Source organism: Petromyzon marinus, chromosome 26, assembly GCF_048934315.1.
Source record: "Petromyzon marinus isolate PM22_M1 ecotype Great Lakes invasive population chromosome 26, UKy_Petmar_22M1.pri1.0, whole genome shotgun sequence".
Lineage (NCBI taxonomy): Eukaryota > Metazoa > Chordata > Hyperoartia > Petromyzontiformes > Petromyzontidae > Petromyzon > Petromyzon marinus.
Genome location: NC_133692.1, coordinates 12,643,828 through 12,663,964, shown reverse-complemented (window position 1 = coordinate 12,663,964; position 20,137 = coordinate 12,643,828). Strand labels below are relative to the sequence as shown.

The window sequence follows — 20,137 nt, the reverse complement described above, 5'->3', positions numbered from 1 at the left end:
TTTTACCAGGTAAAGCCCACTACTGAGCTCTGTAGCTCTTTTTCAGATGCGACCTGGCTATCACAAATGATAGCGCAACGAAGTGGCTTATCACGTGGAAAATCACAGCAGCCAAATACTCTAAACGCATGTTTCTAAATGTGGAAGGAAAAACCGGAAGACCTGGGGAAAAATCCACACGACCACGGGGATAGAGAGACATGCAAATTCCAAAAATACAGGTGTCAGGGTCGGTTGGGATCGAACCCACGAAGTCCTGTATACCAGGTAAGGTAGTTAACATCTCGCCACCACGTCCGATGCGGAATATGTTCAACATGCATACATAGGGACAACTGTCACTCGGTGTGCCTTTCAAAAGCTTGAGGTGTGATGTTAGTTGCTCTCAAATGCCGCGGTGTAAAGGACGCGCTATAAAAACAAATATTTGTCCTCATTTTATGACTGCGAAAAATGTTTCATACATTCTAAATTGTATGTCTGCTCGCTATTCCTCTTTCTTGTTTGGGAATGTGTAGAATATAACAGGCGACCATAAAATAGAGAGGGAGCGGGGGGAATTGTACGGCGACGAACCTTTGGAAGGAAGTATCCCTGGAATGTTGTGTCGGAGGTCGTTGAATGCATCAAGTTTGTGGGTACAAAGGAAGAAAATCGCAAGACCTCGTGGACCACGGCGTTTGTGAAGGGCATGACATTCCGGTCGGCATACGTCAACCTCCGCGATGGACCCACCGCATTGTCGATCTCTTCGTGAACCCGCGCTGCAATGCAGGGAAACAGCTGTGAGCATGCAAATTGAAAATTCGTTTTCTTTTTACTTTACATGATTTATGGGAGCATTTTCGTAAGGTCGGATTTCCGTACAAATAGTGTGAGCACCTCCGATTAGCATGGTTGGCTACGTACGATGCGAAAGAAGTTCAACAAACATTCCATGCTGACGGAACATCCATGGCTTAGAGATGAATGCCGCGGCAGTCATTTTAGGCGAGATTGAGCTGCGATAGACCTAACGTTGCACGCGTTGGGATGTTGCGTGGGTGGTCACTCAAAGAGCAGGCAGAATTTACCACCACCTTGCTCACCATTGGGTGGGACTCGCAAGGTGTCGAGGGGAAAGTGCTCATCTCCAGCAACAAGTGATTAATTTGCTCGCTCACCATTGGTCAATTGTGATTGCTCTTCGAATAACACATTCCTGCGGAGGGAGCTGGTAGGAACGTTGGGTTGCTCGGTCAATGGCCAGGGTCAACGGCGGCGTGGTGTATTCCGCAAGTATGCCTGACTGTGAGGGCGGGCACAAGTCGGCGTGAGTAGGTTAAACGTTGAGTTTTATAAGGGCACCACGGGGTGACCAGCCCCTCCCAACCCAGCCCCACCCCTCCCACCCCCCACCCAGCCCCAACCTCCCCACCCCCTACCCAGCCCCACCCTCCCCACCCAGCACCTTCCCACCCTCCCCACCCAGCCCCTCCCCACCCTCCCCAGCCCCTCCCCACCCTCCCCTCTCCACCCAGCCCCTCCCCACCCTCCCCTCTCCACCCAGCCCCACCCCTCCCATTTTATCTGGGTGTCCGGATACACGTGGACAGACATCCACATACATACCCAATTAATCCCCTGCCTCCTGTGAATTAATCCCGGTTGAGCTTCCAGTCCACTTCGTTTCCTACCAGTAATGCCCACTAGGAGCGCATTTGTTATATATCCGGGTGTCTGGATACACGTGGACAGACATCCACAGACATACACAATTAATCCCCTGCCTCCTGTGATAATCCCGGTTGGGCTTCCAGTCCACTACGTTTCCTACCAGTAATGCCTACTAGGAGCGCATTTGTTATATATCCGGGTGTCCGGATACACGTGGACAGACATCCACAGACATACACAATTAATCCCCTGCCTCCTGTGAATTAATCCCGGTTGGGCTTCCAGTCCACTACGTTTCCTACCAGTAAAACAACCTGAACGTTGATGCAGAGCTTTGATTTAAAGCAATTGAGTAGGCAAGCCCGATGTAATTGGTTAAGTGTAGAGTGGCCCTCCCATTGGCTAGGGATGGATCGGGGCTATGTTTAAAATGAAGGTAGAGGACGTGGTCACACCAGTAGCTACTGTACTTGCAATGTAGGCCAGCTGGACTTCCAGCTAGACTTCCAGCTCGACTGCCAGCTGCACTACCAGCTGCACTACCAGCTAGACTACCCACTGGACTTGCGGCTGAACTTCCAGCTGGACTACCAGTTGGAATATCAACTGCAGTCCAAGCTGGAATACCAGCTGCACTGCCAGTTGCACTACCCAGTTGGACTACCAGTTGCACTACCAGCCGGACTAACAGCTGCACTAGCAACTGCAGTGGAGACTGAAGGCGAGTGTAGTCGGTTCACCAGCCACTGGCAACTACCACAATTTATGCTGAGTAAACTCCTACGTTCCCTTTATCAATTACACAAAACAATAGAAGTAAGTGGAGACAGGAGAGACTCATACAGAGATAGTGTTTTCTAGAACTGGGAGCGAGATCAGTGCTTGAAAAGTCGTGCAGTCTTGTCTCTGCTGAGCCAGTTTCCAGAGGGTCTATAGGTTCTGCTCTTGCCATCCACTCCGTGATTTTCTGCAAGGAATTTTGTGTAACCTCTGTTGCAAAAATTATGGGCATTATTCGCATCTCGCTGGAATGGGTGCTTATGGGTGTTCTTTTGGAAATTAGCTGTGAAATATTTGCCAAAAATTCCCCAGTAGCAATCATCGGCCCCCCTCTACTGTCAGACTAATGCCTGATCGCAGGCCAGGTGCTGAGTTGCCTTGGGGTGCCACGGTGGCGAGATGTTAACTACCTTGCCTGGTATGCAGGGGTCGTGGGTTCGATCCCGACCCTGACGCCTGTATATTTGTACTTTGCATGTGTGGTGTTACGGCCTCGAAGCCACTCTGCAAGCGCCGCGACTCCCCCCTGGCCCCCACACTGAATACACACACGCAGCGTACACACGGAGTGTCCTGGCGGGGGATTGCTTGGCACAACGGGTTTTAATCCGAAAGGTCCCTATGAGGAAAGTCCCCCGGTTACCCAGTGCCAGGGGATTGGCCGACCCTCGCAGGACAATTTGCATCGCAGTGCTCCTGAATTGCCTTAATAGTGTATGGGCGCAAAAAAGTTACTGGGCCAGCCGCGATGAATCATTCACGGCGTCGGGAAAAGCCGGGGCAGAAAAAGTGAGAAAAGCATACGATGAGGTCAGGGGAGCACAGGGCCACGATCCCCCCCCCCTGACCCCCACACCAAATACACACCCCTAGAGGGTGTGTATTTGTCAGTCGGGTGTTAATCCGGATAAACAAAGGTGAGTGATGCGTTCTTCAGTGCGGAAGGGCAGACACTGGATCGCGGAAGCACCGGCCGCGGCGATCCACGTGTCATGTAGCACTCAGATACGCTGTCTTGCTTAAGTTTTATTTCTATTTTTATTATATATTAGTCCACCCGACTCGATGACATGTTATCAGGTGGACGCATGTTGACTAAATACAACTGGGGGACTCTATGTAGCTACTACACGCCGTTCACTATATAGCTGACTAACTATATAGGACCCGTCGATGTTGTAGCCACGGCAAAGATATATAACTTCTTCGCCAGCCTTCTAAGACGATGAGGGCAATCCACTCTCTCTCCCCTCGGCTCTGCCACGCCCCTTTTCCCGAACTCTCTCCTGTGCCTCACTATAACACTCCGGGGGTTCCAGCTCTACCCCCGTGTTGACTCCTCGCCCAGTTACCTCACTTGACCCTGCCTGTTCTCATCGCTGCAATCATTATTTACGGCCACTAGGCCCCGTATTGTCCTTACGAATGTAAGGGCGAAAACCCAAGCAGTAACCACAGGCTGGCACACGATTGGCCGCGCGGTACGATGCGACCCTGGGCTGTTAAAGTCAGGGGGATAAAAAGGGGAGCCCGGGGGCTATTCAAAAGAGTACATGTTAAACATCTTGGCCGTCAAGACCCCCCTGCCCATTCTGCCTTCAGCAGCTCGCAGCATCCGTGTGACGCTTGTGAGTGCCACTACGAGGCAGTGTTCGGCAAGGCTTTCTCGTCCTCTTCCCTCCTCCGCCTCTCACAGCGTGCACGTGACGCCGTGAATACAGCTACGAGGTATGTGTGGTAGAATGTTTGAGTGACTGGGTGCGTAGGCAGCAGTAGGCTCGGCTTTTCTCGCAAGATACTCCTGGGTAGGGGCGGCTGGGCAGCTTGCTGTAAAGCGACAGCGTGTACAAGCTGAGTCCTGAACGCACGGTGAGAGTGAACGCGGGGTGGTGATCGCGCGCTCGCAGCCCCCTTTTGTTAGCGGGGGGGCCACGGTGTGCACGGGCATGCACGTTAAGAGTTAATCGCCTGCAGATGGAAGTGTGCAGTCGCCGCAGCGCAGCTGATAGCTAGTTAATCGCTCGCAGGTGATAGAACGGTGTGCGGCCCCTCTGTTCGCGACAGCTGCGGTATGCACGGGCGTGTGTTTAACCCCGTGCAGCTCCGAGGCCAGAAGCATGAGCGTGGGGGGCCCCATCACTCGGTCGGCGGGGGCCCGGCGGGAGCCGACCGACACGGTGGAGGAGGGAGCGGAACGGGCGGACGTCGCGCCCCACCTGCCCAGCGAGGGCGGCGGGGTGGACATCGGTCCCCACACATGTTCTCCCTGTGGTTGTATGGATTCTTCTCTGGGTCCTCCGGGTTTTCCCTCCACATTTATAAACATGCGTTTAGAGTATGTGGCTGCTATAAATGTCCACACGAGGATAAGCCACTTTGTTGGGCTCTCATCTGTGGCCAGGTCGCTTCTGAAAAAGAGATACATATTTCAGTGCGGGCCTTACCTGGAGAAATAAAAATAGTTGGTTTGTGACCACCACAGGGACTGCTGTTGCTTGGGGGTGTGTTGGGAGCTATGGGAGTGTTGAATATCTGCGATGCTGTCAGTAAATGAGGAAGGGACGATGGCTGTTTTTAAGGGGAATCCTGATTTAGTTGTATAATGCCACCCAGGGTCCTATTTGAGAAAGGGTTTTTTCTTTCTTTTTGTGCCTCAAATCTGCTCAGTCCCAAAGTGGACACATTCGGACAATGCACACATTATTATCAGAGCATGTTTGTTTGCATGTTTTACCAAAAGTATGTATGGTTCATGACGTTTCGATCGCAACACAAGCAATCGACATCAGGTGGGACAACCACAGCAAGAACAAACTGCTGAAGTAGGCGAGAGATCGGCCGTGGCATGAGGTTATATAGTAGGCCTCGGCAGTAGGGGGGGGGAGAGGAGGTGGGGGGAGAGAGGGGGGACGGGGCAGAGAGTGGACCCCGCGGCAGCACCCGGGTTACTGGAGTAAAGTGGACCACCGCGGCAGCACTGGAGAGATTGGCTGCAGGGGGAGAGAGAGAAGGGGGGGGAGGAGGCGGGGCAGAAAGTGGACCCCACGGCAGCACCCGGGTCACTGGGTCCACTTTCTGCCCCCCCCCCTTCTCTCTCCCCCCCTGCAGTCGATCTCTCAGATCTCTCCAAGTGCTGCCGCGGGTTCCACTTTCTGCCCCTCCCCCTACCTCCTCTCTCCCCCCCTACTACCGAGGCCTATATAACCTCGTGCCACGGCAGATCTCTCGCCTACTTCAGCAGTTTTTTCTTGCTGTAGTTGTCCCATCTGATGACGATTGCTTGTGTTGCGATCGAAACGCACTTTACCGAAAGAACCAAAGAGTATGGATTCCTGCAGTCACGAAAGCTTCAAATCAAGATTATGTGTGGTTAATACAGACTTTCTCCCTTGAAAAATGTATCCATTTGGTTTGTGAACATCTTAACACCTAATGTTTTATTGCCAGAAATGGTAAAACACATACTTATTAGTGTAGTGACGCATATTGAGTCACTATGGTGTTTAGCGCCAGCTATTGGAAGAAGAGTGGTACTGTGCATGTTAGCGTCTCTCTGGCACCAGAGTGTGCATGGCATAGAAGCGGGCCCTTGGGGGCACGCTTCTAGTGACGGCCAGAGAGAGGGCACTTCAGGACATGACAGTCTGGGTGAACCCGAGAGGGCACGTGACCAGGAGAGGGTAGCGAGGGGGGCCAAGGGGTGGCGAGAGAGACACGTGACATAAGGCCCAGAACCTTCTAGTAGGGTCTATAAGGGGACATGGCCTAGGGCGGAGCCAGGCCACGCTCAGGGGCATAAAAGGAAGGTCCGTATTCAGGAATCTCGCTCCTCGCTCTTCGGTCATCACGTTTGGCATCGTGAGTCAGGCAGTACCTTACTGACCTGACTCAAATGAGTAGTTATCCTGTTGGGGTCTGAGTTAACCGTGGTAGTAATAAACATGTTGCCTCCAAGTTCAAGTGTGTGCCTCCGTGAAGAACACTACATTAGTAATAGCACGTGTATATTCATTATAAAGTGTCTGTCTCCCCCCTCCTCATTTCTCTGTGGTGAGGTACAATTTCATTTGCATAATTGTTACCTAGCACACATGGAATTTTGGGCCCACAATGAGTTGCCATGTCCTCATTTCGTGCTCTCCAATGAAAACTGCACCCCCCGAAGTGTGATATTATTGTGCGGGATGGCAGAAACTTTCCACATCGTACAGTGGTCCCTTGGTTTACGATGCCATCGAGTAACGATCCGCCTCTCCAAAGGGTCCCCATTGTTTATATTAACGATACATTTTCGATTAATGGTTATGTTTACTGTATCACGCGGACCCGCCCATTTCGGCTAATTGGAGCGCTCCTAAGTGGACTCAGCTGACCTCAGCCAATCATCGACGCCCATCTGAGCGTTTTGAGAGCAACTGGCTCGCTTAACTCCTTAAACCATCTATATTCTAAGCCTAATATAAGCAATTGTATTTTATGGTCTATTTATGCACCTTCTTATGCTCTATAAAGATGGCAACAGTGCTTCGCCAGCTGACTGCAGTCACCGTTTGCTCTTACAGTGAGGGAAAAAAGTATTTGATCCCCTGCTGATTTTGTACATTTGCCCACTGACAAAGAAATGATCAGTCTATCATTTTAATGGGAGGTTTATTTGAACAGTGAGAAACAGAATAACAACAACAAAATCCAGAAAAACGCATGTCAAAAATGTTATAAATTGATTTGCATTTTAATGAGGGAAATAAGTATTTGACCCCCTCTCAATCAGACAGATTTCTGGCTCCCAGGTGTCTTTTATACAGGTATCGAGCTGAGATTAGGAGCACACTCTTAAAGGGAGTGCTCCTAATCTCAGCTTTTACCTGTATAAAAGACACCTGTCCACAGAAGCAATCAATCAATCAATCAGATTCCAAACTCTCCACCATGGCCAAGACCAAAGAGCTCTCCAAGGATGTCAGGGACAAAATTGTAGACCTACACAAGGCTGGAATGGGCTACAAGACCATTCCCAAGCAGCTTGGTGAGAAGGTGCCAACAGTTGGTGCGATTATTCGCAAATGGAAGAAACACAAAAGAACTGTCAATCTTCTTCTTGGTTCTTTCGGTAAAGGCACGTTTCCACTCTACGTGACTTTACCGAACGAACCAAGAAGATGAATCCCTGCAGTCACGAAAGCTTTAAATCGAAACTGTCAATCTCCCTCGGCCTGGGGCTCCATGCAAGATCTCACCTCATGGAGTTGCAATGATCATGATAACGGTGAGGAATCAGACCAGATCTACACGGGAGGATCTTGTCAATGATCTCAAGGCAGCTGGGACCATAGTCACCAAGAAAACAATTGGTAACACACTACGCCGTGAAGGACTGGAATCCTGCAAGGTCCCCATGCTCAAGAAAGCACATATACATGTCCGTTTGAAGTTTGCCAATGAACATCTGAATGATTCAGAGGACAACTGGGTGAAAGTGTTGTGGTCAGATGAGACCAAAATGGAGCTCTTTGGCATCAACTCAACTCGCCGTGTTTGGAGGAGGAAGAATGCTGCCTATGACCCCAAGAACACCATCCCCACCGTCAAACATGGAGGTGGAAACAATATGCTTTGGGGGTGTTTTTCTACTAAGGGGACAGGACAACTTCACCGCATCAAAGGAACAATGGACGGGGCATGTACCGTCAAATCTTGGGGGAGAACCTTCCCTCAGCCAGGGCATTGAAAATGGGTCGTGGATGGGTATTCCAGCATGACAATGACCCAAAACACATGGCCAAGGCAACAAAGAAGGATTAAGAAGAAGAAGAAGCACATTAAGGTCCTGGAGTGGCCTAGCCAGTCTCCAGACCTTAATCCCATAGAAAATCTGAGGAGAGAGCTGAAGGTTCGAGTTGCCAAACGTCAGCCTCGAAACCTTAATGACTTGGAGAAGATCTGGAAAGAGGAGTGGGACAAAATCCCTCCTGAGATGTGTGCAAACCTGGTGGCCAACTACAAGAAATGCCTGACCTCTGTGATTTCCAACAAGGGTTTTGCCACCAAGTACTAAGTCATGTTTGCAGAGGGGTCAAATACTTATTTCCCTCATTAAAATGCAAATCAATTCACAACATTTTTGACATGCGTTTTTCTGGATTTTTTTGTTGTTATTCTGTCTGTCACTGTTCAAACAAACCTACCATTAAAATTATAGACTGATCATTTCTTTGTCAGTGGGCAAACGTACAAAATCAGCAGGGGATCAAATACTTTTTTCCCTCACTGTAACGTGCCCCTACTATTGGTTACTCCCATGCCTTTCCCCATTTTTCCTTCACTTTTCCTCGATTTTCTTTGATCCTTCCCATCTTAAGCGTTCTTCTTATTTATTTAGTTTTATTATTTTCTTCATTATTATCATTACTTTGGCTCGACATGGTTCGTCCCCCGCCCAACAATTCCAGCGAGTGGGAGCTCGGCGGGGCTCGTCCGCCAAGCAACATCAGCGAGTAGGAATTGGACGTGGTTCGCCCCCCACTAAACACCACCACCACCAGTGAGTCGGACCTTGGTATGGCTCGCCCCCCACTCAGCTCCACCACTCGCTCGGCGCTCAGCAACAACACCAGTGAGTGGGAGTTCGGTGCGTCTCGTCCCCTGCTCGGCACCAACAGCCAGTGAGAGCTCGGCATGGCTGGGCCCGCGCTCAGTACCACCTGCGAGCAGGAGCATGGCATGGCCTGCCACCCACTCACCACCACCACTACTCCTGCGACCTATTTGCTTGCTGCCCGCTAACGCAAGGCCTGACGCTGCAGGCGCCACTACTTGCGCTGCCTGCCAGTCACCTTTGTTGTATTTGTTGCTGTATTTGTTTCTGTTTGACGCTGTTGGGCCTGGAGCTACAAGTGGTAAGGCAGGACCTGTTAATTTCCTGCCTAGGGTGCTCCCCTTGATCGGCATTCATCCAAATCTTGGTCCATCCAGGTATACTTGTCTTTCCCGTGATTTCCTGATCAGCCTCCATTGTAATGATCGCTCTCAGGATCTCAACTGTACTGTTGGCGCTGAACACTGTTCACTCGGCCTCTTACGGGGACGATGTTTAAAACACAGTCATCCTCGTGGATGCAGAGTTAGCAAGGGTCACAAATTACGTGCCTAGTGCCTCCAATAGATATGTTAAGGGTCTTGTTTGGTTCACACTTCTTAATGTACGATCGCTGAGCAGCAAGGCATTGCTTGTTAATGATCTTATCACCGACAGGTCTATTAATCGCATGTGTCTAGTCGAGACCTGGCACTGGCCTTGTGACCATCTTTTACTTTTTGAGGCTGTGCCACCTGGATTCTCTCTTTTTGAGATGCCATCATCGTCAGGTCGTGGTGGTGGCCTTGCACTTATCAGTGCTAATTCTACTATGCCGCATCAACTATGCAACTCATGGTATATCTCTTCTGATTGTGTTAGTTATCGCCCACCAAAGCTGTCTCTCCTTTCCTTGAAATATTTCACAGTTATTCTCCATGCTCTGCCCCCGCTACGACCGGATACAGTTGCTTGGCGATTTGAATACCCATGTTGATGAGCCAACTAATCCTTTTGCCAGGGACTTTCTGGCAACTCTTGATGTGTTGAGTTTCATTCAGCATGTTCAGGGAACCTACCAATTCCGATGGTCATACTCTGGATCTGGTTTGCTCTACTGCTGTTCACGTGAGTAATCTATCAGTGTTCGATGTGGGTCTATCTGACCATTCTACAGTGTCCTTTGAAATGTCCTTATTTTGCCTTGCTCCTTCCTATAGTCAGATCTCCTTTCGTAATTTGAAATCCATTTGTCCAGCTACCCTTACTGATGCTTTATATCTCTCGGTTTTATCTGAGTCCAATCTACTCCCTATTGATGAGGCTGTGCTTGAGTATAACTCTACACTCTCTGATAGTCTGGATTCCATGACTCCCCGTAGGTCCCGATTAATTTCAGCCAGCCAGCCGTCCCCTTGGTATTCACCAGAGCTAGAGACCCTTTAGTTCAAAGCTCGTCAATCTGAACAGTTTTGGAAGAAAGGCCTCACTTCATCGTCTTTGGTTTAAGAAATCGTTATTTGTGCAGAATCAATCTCCCCCACCCCATGATTTGAAAAATGTGGAATGGGGTTTATTTTAGGTGAAAGCAGTTATAACTGGGCCTTGGACCCACAACTTTCTAATTATGAACATTGTGCTCTTTAACTACTGTATATATAATCCAGCCAGATCCTCCTGAAAAAAATGAAGAGACAAGTGGATCATTCTGCATTGCAATACATTTTTTTATTTTACCGCCAACTATTTTCAGACTTACTCTGTATGTCAGGGTGTTTCACCATGAGGTAGAGAGCCCATTGGAGCAATGTGGAGGTTGTTTCGGTACCTGCTTGAAACAGGTTGATTACCGAGATGTGAAGGGATTTTTCACAAAATGATGAATCGGCTTTTCCGGACTCCTGAAAATGTAATGGAATATATAGTTAGAAATATAGTGTGGTATAGTATCTGCATCGTCAATGTTAATATTCTCTTCGGCTACTGGAGTAGACCCATAGTTACTCTTGACATACGCGGCAGATTCGGCCTCTGGGATGCGTAGAGCGCCAGTCTGCTCCACTATTTCCGACCAATGGTAATTTAGAGGCGGAGTGAGGCTAATTTCACCACCACCACAATGTGATGCCATCGTGATGCATTCCCCACCCTACTGATGGTTTAACACGTAGGTTTTCACGATCAATATTATCCATAATAGGGGTTTTTGGGTTAGATCGCGTAACTATAAATGTGTTGGTACTGGATATCCATTGTAATTTATTTGCATACATTACCCCCCCCCCCCCCACATCTGGCCTTTGCACCTGATTGGCTTACAGTGACGACATCACATTTATCTCTCTATTTAAGACCGTAACAGGAGGAAGATTTCTCCACAATTCTGGCTATCGCCTGACGATTCTAGTTGTAATTACTGGCGGAATGTTGTACCCTTAATTGTAAATTATATGGATTTACTCTCCAACACACCGGTGTGCTGTACTAGTGTAGAGGAGTAGTGTGGGTATGCCATGAGGGGGCGAGCGGAAGGAGATGCGAACGGGTTGAGAGTCATGTGGGGCCAAGGATGATGTAACATTACGGGTTACGGAAGGGGCTTTCGGATGGCGCATGCGAGAAGGTGGGCAGTACTGAGCTGGGGGGAGGAGCCGCCCAAATGGATTCTTAAGGGGGACCCGGGGACGGGTGCGGGGTCGTCGTTGGGGGCCAGAGTAAGGAGCGGCTGGAAGAGGGTCTCTCTCCTCGTCGCAGAGCGGTGTTGGCTGATCCCCCGCTCCGGGCAGACGAGTGAGAGAGTCGAGGGGATTGCCGGGGTAGGCTATCCCCTCGAGTTCGATTCCTACTCACCGCCAACACCAGTGACATTATCTGAACTGGCCCTGGGCCTCCCCTGGGTCGACTCAGCCTCAAATTAGTACCTGGTGCAGTATGTAAAACATCACCACTGGGTAAACAAAGGCGGCCGGGAGTAGTTTTGACCACCCACACCCTCGTGTGTTGTACTGGTCTTCATAGGTGCTACTCACTAACAGCACTTGCCCCAACAGTTTGTTATAGGCTATATGGGGGGGATCTTTGTCTTTGTGCGGTCTGTGCAGAATAGATCCGTTTGTGATGGAACGCATACGCATCTGCCACTCGTTTCCAGTCAGGGGTGAAAGGTCAGCTGTTGCCCGCCCCCCAGCGTTCCCTGTGTGGTTGCATGCCCAAGTACAGTGATTTTTGTACATGGCTGAGCTTCGGATTGAAATTTGCAAACCTCGGTGATCTTATCGAGAAATGCATCGATGTAATCTCGAGGCTCGCCCGCGCTCCTCGTGGCGCGATGCTTGGCAATGCTGGATTTCACGAACTTCGTGAACTGGACTAAGTTTTTGATGACCTTTCTGTGTGGCCCAGGACAGTGCTTCAAAATGGGCAAAAAATTTACCATCTGTAAAAGAAACATTGGCGAAGCGTTAAAATCCTTCATAAGAAAAACAATGCGCACAAATAAGAGGGGTTGATTAACAAACATGTTTTGCCGGAATGAGACTGCTGCCTACACCTAACGAAGAAAATTCACTCACCTGAGCCCAAGCATTTCCAGTCAATTTGACATCTTCATTTATTAATGTAATTAGATGCAGAAACTCTTCATCGCTGTAGTCAAAGCGTTTCCCAAATACAAGGGAACAGATGATATTAGACACTGCTGGCTGGATGGAGGAAACAATGTCGCATGGTTTCTCTAAAAACAAAGAAAATAATAATAAAAAAACAGTCGCAAACCTTTTTAAGCATTACTTGTTTTTAAGAAAGTAATATTTCATGCAGTAGACTCTCGATTATCCGTGCTACGGACAGGGAGGGCGGCCGCGAATAATACAAAATCGCGGATCCGAAAATATCCATTTTCTGCAGAAGCTCACTGAGTGGATGACAGCAGAGCCGAGCCATTCAAAATCAATCAAACTCCACCCGCCCTCATCATTGGCAGTCCCTTGGAGTTTGAGGATGACATCCATCAGGTTTAGTGGTGGTTCTTCAGGTGGCTGAGGAGTTCTATTCCGGATCAACAGATAATTGGGCAATAATGGCACGTGGTCCCAGATGGAAGTGGAATCAACAGTGCCGGGTTGGTTTCCCTTTTTTTCTGGCATTGATCCACTATGGCATAGAGATGTTGGGTCTCGAAGTGGGCCGTGGCCTGGTGGATGCAGCGGTGCCACCCGAGGCGGTCAGCAACCTGCTATTCTCAGTCTTGAAGGCTGATTTTTCCGCACTTCAGGGAGGACTTGAGGGTATCCTTGAACCGCTTCCTTCATCCTCCCCTCGTTCACTGACCAATGGAGAGCTGGGGGAAAAGGATCTGGCAGGGAAAGCAGTTCTTGGGCATGCGGATGCAGTGGCCGGTCCACCAGAGTTTTTTTTATTAGAAGTATCGCTTCAATGCTGGTAGTGTCAGTTAGAAGGAGGACACTCGCATTGGTGCATTGATCTTCTCACTTGGCAGCGCTGATGGAAGCACTCCAGTGCAGTGACATGGCACCGGTAGGTTGTCCATGTTTTGCTGAAGTAGATGAGCATTGGGATGACAACGGCCCAGTAAACTAGGAGCTTTGTTGACCTGTAGAAATCTTTGCTATTGAAGGCGGTGCTGTCGCAGTTTGTAGAAGGCGGCGCTGGTGCATTGCACTCAATATTGGATCTCCTCGTCGACAGTGGCCATTTGGGAGAGATGAATACCGAGGTAAGGGAAATACTCCACAAATTCAAGTGCCTCTTCATCGACATAGATTGTCGGAGGGTTGTTTGGTTGATTGGATGGCGGTTGGTGGAGGATTTTGGTTTTGGTGATGTTCAAGGTTAAGTCTCTTATATGCAGAGTTCAATACATCGAGGGTCATTTGGATGTCCCACACAGAGTGAGCCACCACGCAGCAGTCGTCTGCAAACTGCAGATCATGGATATCCTTTGTGGTAAGCTTCTACTTTGCCCGAAAACGTCCAAGGTTGAAGAGCTTCCCATCCAGACGGTACTGGATGCTGACGCCAGATGGAAGGCGACCGTCGGCGAGGAGGGTGACCATGACCATATAGATAGTGAATAAGGTGGGGCGATCACACAACCCTGTCTGACACTTGTTTGGATCTGAAAGGCATCGGTTTCAGATCCCCCACTTCGCACGGTGGTGGTCATGTCGTTGTGCAGGAGCAACAGGATGGTGGCAAACTTCTCCGGACATCCAAGATGGTGGAGGATACTCCAATGGGCTTCCCGGTTGAGGGAGTCAAATACCTTGGTTAGGTCGATGAATGCCAAGAACAGTTCTTGATGCTTCGCTTGACACTTTTCTTGAATCTGCCGGGCAGCAAAGACCACATTTGCAGTGCCCCAGGATGGACGGAATCTGCACTGTGTCTCCGGCAGGACTTTCTCAGCAACAGGATGGTCACACTCCTGAGGTTGCTGGGGAGGTCTTCTTTGTGCCAGATCCAGAGGATCAGCTTGTGGAGCCTTGCAGAGAGCAGGTGGCTGCCAGCTTGGAAGACGTTAGCTGGGATGCTATCTGGACCGCAGGCTCTGTTGGACTTCTTCTTCTTGATGGCACACCTCAGTTCACCGATGGTTGGTGGCTCGCTGAGGTGGTGCTTTATGGGGTTTTGCAATTGCCTTTTCCACCCACCAGCTGTTCTTCATGGCGCGGATCTGCTATTTTGTTTTCGGCCTTTAGTTGGTGGTAAGATACAGTCCTGTGCCGTGTCCTCGGGTGGTTTTGGCATGCGAGGAAGGCAGCAGCTTACACTCAAGGAGGTCACGGACCTGGGTGCATTTTGAGTCAAACCAGTCCTCTTGTCTTCGTGGTTCGTAGCCGATGGTCTAGGCACACGAGTGTAGTACAGTGGTTTTGAGCTGGTTCCATTGTGTGTGGATGGCGGTGGCCTCTGGCATCGTAAGGTTTTCCAATGCGGTATCAAGTTGTGCTTGACGCTCCTCTCGCTTTCCAGGGGCCTTTAGTGCTGAAAGATTCAGCTTTTTCTGGCTGGTCTTCCTGGTCTTCCGGTGTCTCAGTGCCAGATGAATAACCATCATGGAGCGCACAAGACGGTGGTCGATCGGATCCCTTCATTTTTGTAAAGAGAATGTCTCTCAGATCACTGGCACGGATGATGACATAGTCCAGGAGGTGCCAGTGCTTGGACCTGGGGTGCTTCCATGTGTTTTTTTGTTGGTCTTTCTGGCGAAAGACTGTGTCTGTTGTGATCAGGCCGTATGGTCAGGAGGAGGATGCTGTTGGCGTTGACTTTTCCCACCCCGTCCTTGCCAATAGTTCCACTCCAGATGCTGTGGTCACGTCCAACCCGGGCATTGAAGTTGCCTAGGAGTATGACCTTGTCGCTTCTCGGGATGGCGGTGAGGGTGTCATCGAGATCGGAGTAGAACTGCTCTTTAATGCCATCATCCATGTCGAGGGTCGCGGGATAGGCGCTGATGACAGCTGCATGTTGGTTTTGGTTTAGGTGGAGGCATAGGGTCATCAGCCTTTCGTTGATGCCTGTGGGAAGTTCCGTCAGCAATCTCAATTTTGACTGCGAAGCCGACTCCATTGATCCGAGGTTCACTGTCCAGCTTCGCCTTCCAGAAGAAGGTATACCCTGCTCCTCTTGTTTCCCTCAGTTGTCCCTCTCTGGGTAGTTGTGTTTCACTGAGAGCAGCAATATCAATGTAGTGCTTCACTAACTCTCTGGACACAATGGCTGTTCTTCGTTTTGGGCAATCACTCTTGATGTTGTCCATGAGTGTTCTTACATTCCATGTGGCAAAATGTATCTTTCTTTTAGTTTATTTTCATCCATTTAGTTTTTGTTTTGTTTTTGTTCGACCAAAAGTTATGGTGACCCCGCTTGGTGCGGTTTCCCAGCCAGGAAATGTGGGATAGCCTACATTGAAGGCACATTTTCTAGCCCCTTCCCCCATTTGAGGGTGAGCAGAGGGCATCCTAAAGAGGACTGCTCAGCCACAGATGTTGCTGCCAAAGGACACCTCTATTCTGGTGCGGGTGTCCAAAGACCATCACACATCCACCGCCTGCATGCAGAGTCTTTACTGAGGGATTCCCGATTTACAGCTCTGCCCCCTTCGCTAATTGTTCATCGCTGCAGGACTTTTCACTAACCTGATGAAAACCTGCAAGTGGAGTTGATTTCCGTGGGGAACCCGGTGTGCAGGTGGGATCCACACGATTTTGACGGGTTAGTGGCTGGGTCCAGTGGCATGGCGAGCTGCGACGATTGGAGCCACTTTTCCCGTTGCAGCTTTCGTCTGCCTTTACAGCCATGGAGTCCAACAGTGTTTGCCTATTCTGTCGTTGAGGACTTCTTGGATCGCTTTTAGTCTGGAACTTCTCCTTTGCCTTTGCAGCCGTGGGTGGGTGACCCTACAAGGAGTGCGAGGCTCCCGACGGCTTCGCTCTTGGGATCATTGGAACACGCAAACCTCTCTACCACAATAAGTTGTCGATCCTTGGAAGAGGAAACTCCACTCACTGTTGTAAAGATATTCAACTACTGTACTATAGAGGTCATCACATCGATTTCGAATTAACCGGAGCAACATATTTGTTTGGTTTAAGCACGTGACTTGTTATAAAGATTTTCAAGAATAACAATGTAGAACTGTTTTTAGATTATTAATTTGGGCTTAAGGGAAAATTAATGATTTATTAATTTATTTCAAAATCTCAGGTGTGCGGTTTATCCACAAATCTGATCTTATCTTCATGGAAGTTATACAGCTTCTTCTTCCGTGTCTCCTGTCCAACCTAGACAGTCTTTTCCCAATATTATGCACAAGCTCATGACATAATGAAATTAAATGAATTCTTAATTTATGCAAATATTTTTTATTAAAATATATTGGTGGGGGGGGGGGGGTAAATCATTGGGTCCTTCATTGATCATTCATAAAAATGAAAAAAATGACAATGTTTGTAAAATAATTACCTTCTGTTTGTGCTATGTGTTGCACTAGAAACTCGGTCTCTTCGACGATTCTGTCCCCAATGCTATGTTTGCCCATGCCAAAGCTCTTGAGGGTCCTAATGGAAAAGCGTCTCCTGTTCCTCCACGCTTTGCCCACAGACATTACCAAACCTGCGTTTCACAGGCAATGAAGACGTACCAATGAGAATGTATGTTTTTTTTTTATAACCTCATTGGCCTATATTGTAAATAACAACAATACACCATTATTTTTATAATAGTTTTTTAGGGTTCAATCGCGTAAATATAAATGTGTTGTTAAGCCCGCCACCACCTGAACACAGCCAATTAGTTATGTTTGTCATGTAAACGTGCCAATTAGTTACTAGTTCAGCACTAACCGGTGTGTTGTAATTCTTGTAGGTTTCATCTCCAACACACCAGTGTGCTGAATTAGTAACTAATTGGTCTGTTTTGTATCTGTGACAAATTGGCTGTATTGGGTGGTGGCAGACTTAACGAAATAAAACCTTGTGGAATAACTCACTCGGGTAACCAAGAGTGACACTGCATCACATTCTGGATACAATGGACTTATCGAATGTTTATTGTAAATTGTTCAGCGCGATTGTAATGGCTTGCCATGTCATGGTGCAATATAAATTGTCATTATTATTAGCTTGGTATAAATCGTCAGACTGAGGAGGGGGAGATTTTAGGGGAAGGAGATAGTGGGGGAGGGGGACGGGGGTGTGTGGAAGTGTGTCGCGGTTTAGTGTGCTGCGCTTCGAACCCGGCGACACAAATTCGGTTCCCACGGTCGACACCAGTGACGATTATCTGAAACGGTCCTGGGCCTCCCCGAGGTTAACTTGGCCTGAAATGAGTATCTCTGTGCGGCGTATAAACAAAGGCGGCCGGGCGTGGTGATGGCCACCTACCCCCTCGTGTGCCGTGCCGGCTTCCATAGGCGCTCGGGAACAGCACTTTCGCTAACAGTCAGTTAAAGGGGGGGGGATCTTCGTTATAAGAGGGTTGAAGAAGTCCTGAATGAAAAAGTAATAAAAAGTGGTGGGTAAATATTTGATCTAAAAGGTTTCCGAAAATTGTCGACCCCCCCCCAAAAAAATATTTTTACCTCCCCGTAGGCATATATACCTACAGTAGTATCTGGCTCTACAGTAGTATCTACTGACTGAATAATAGTATCAACTGACCGTAGTAGCAGTATCTACTGACAGTAGTAGTATTTACGAACTTTACAGGCGTTTTTACTGACTCTATAGTAGTATCTACTGACTGTAGTAGTATCTACGGACTGTATAGTAGTATCTACTGACTCTATTGGCTGTAGTAATAGCTATACGAACTCTATAGCAATGTGTAATGGCTGTAGTAGTAGCTATACTAACTCGAGAATAGTACAAACTTCTTGACTTAAAACTTTCGTGACTGCAGCAATTCATATTCGTTGTTTTTTTTCGGTAAAGTCACGTAGATAGAAAAATTATAATAAAGTGAATAAATAATAATGAAAAAAAGCATTAAAAACAATAAACCACTAATGTAGACTGTAGCCTGGTTCTAAATCGGAGTGTACAGGCAATCTATAATGTAGACTGTAGCCTGGTTAAGTTTGGTGAGTGTACTGGCAGTCTATAATGTAGACTGTAGCAATAGTTATTAAGCTGGGTGAGTGTACTGGCAGTCTATAATGTAGCCTGTTGCCTGGTTCTTAACCTCGGTGAGCATACTGGCAGTCTATAATGGTTATTAAATGCTCACTCAGTTTAATAACCATTGCCACAGTCTACATAATAGACTGCTAATATGCTCAGCAGCGTAAAAACCAGGCAACAGTCTACATTATAGACTGCCAGTACACTCTCTCCGATTAAGAACCAGGCCACAGTCTACATGAGTGATTTTTTTGTTATGTATTGTTTTTATTTACTTTTACTATTTTAATCACTTTATTTTTTATGACTATTTTCCTATCTACGTGACTTTACTGAAATAACCAAGAATATAGTACTAGTCCCGTGCAGAGCCCCCGGCCTCACCTAGATTGCTCAGCTGGCCGAGGTGGCACCTTGGCAGGCTGGGCCGCTACCCCCCTCCCCACCAACCCCCCACCCGCTGTACAGTAATAGTGGGATTGTGGCAGTGTGACAAACCCAGCATAGCATTCTGCAGCGACAGAACATTGACTTGGATCTTGCGGAGAAGAAAAAAAAGCGACGGAATAAACTTACAAAAATAAATTACGTGCATGACCTACCATCGTGCATGTCCAAGAATTCAAAGATCGGCACTTTGGGACGACCGGCAAACACCTCGGCTTGATGAACGAGAGCATCTCTCACGGCGTCAAAGCCAACGATCACCACGACCCAGCTCAAGCCCATGGACACGCTAAAAACCGGACCGTAAGTCTCGGAGAGCTAAGGGACCCATGAAACAACACGTGTGTATGTGTGGCATATGTCATTGAAAAATTAGTCTCGTTACACGTGATCACATTTGATCCATGAAATATATCGTGAAAGAGATGTGCGATGATTATTATCATCGCACGGATATATCCAACTTTTTGTTTTTAGTTTGTTGTCCTTCTCCCGCACCTCCGATTAGCACGGTTGGCTACGTATGGTGCGAAAAATTTCAACATATATACAAAACCATTCTGAGCTTCAATGCTTTTTTTGGAGGTTCATGCTAAACGCTTTCACAGTAATAATTAGCACTAATTAGGTGCCGTTCACAATGCCTCAAGACAACCCACGCACGAATATCAGAACGATAACAAAGGGAAACGCATGGCAAAATAAGAGCCAGAGAAAACCAGTGCTAATTAGACAAAACCTTTTTTGAATGTTTTATTTATTTATTCAGAATTAGGGTGAGGGAATTGAAAGATATCAACACATCGATGATATCGCCAACCATCAGGAGTTCCACAACCCGGGGGGTGAGGGGGGTTACCTCAATAAACGTCCGATCAACCCCAAGGACCGCAGCCGAGATGAAGGTACTGAATACATAAAAGGGGCACTATCGGCAGATCTTAAAGACCCTGAAGGGGCACAAGATTGAATTCGTGCCAATTATAAAGTTGAGCTAGTTCTCGTTAAGGCCTAAACCAGAAGGGGTGATCCA

The 20,137-nt window shown here is 48.2% G+C and overlaps 1 protein-coding gene across 2 annotated transcripts in view; it reads right to left on the bottom strand.

The window, feature by feature from the left end:
* Positions 1–20,137, bottom strand: part of LOC116946082 (cytochrome P450 2C5-like) — a 34,443-nt gene that overhangs the window by 3,015 nt on the left and 11,291 nt on the right. For both annotated transcript variants that reach the window (XM_076069944.1, XM_076069943.1), the window contains 6 exons: positions 19,260–19,422; positions 17,000–17,149; positions 12,583–12,743; positions 12,273–12,446; positions 10,770–10,911; positions 577–764 (listed from right to left, as the gene is read on the bottom strand). In XM_076069944.1, the coding sequence (XP_075926059.1) occupies positions 577–764; positions 10,770–10,911; positions 12,273–12,446; positions 12,583–12,743; positions 17,000–17,149; positions 19,260–19,422 (978 nt within the window). The remainder of the gene's footprint in view (positions 1–576; positions 765–10,769; positions 10,912–12,272; positions 12,447–12,582; positions 12,744–16,999; positions 17,150–19,259; positions 19,423–20,137) is intronic.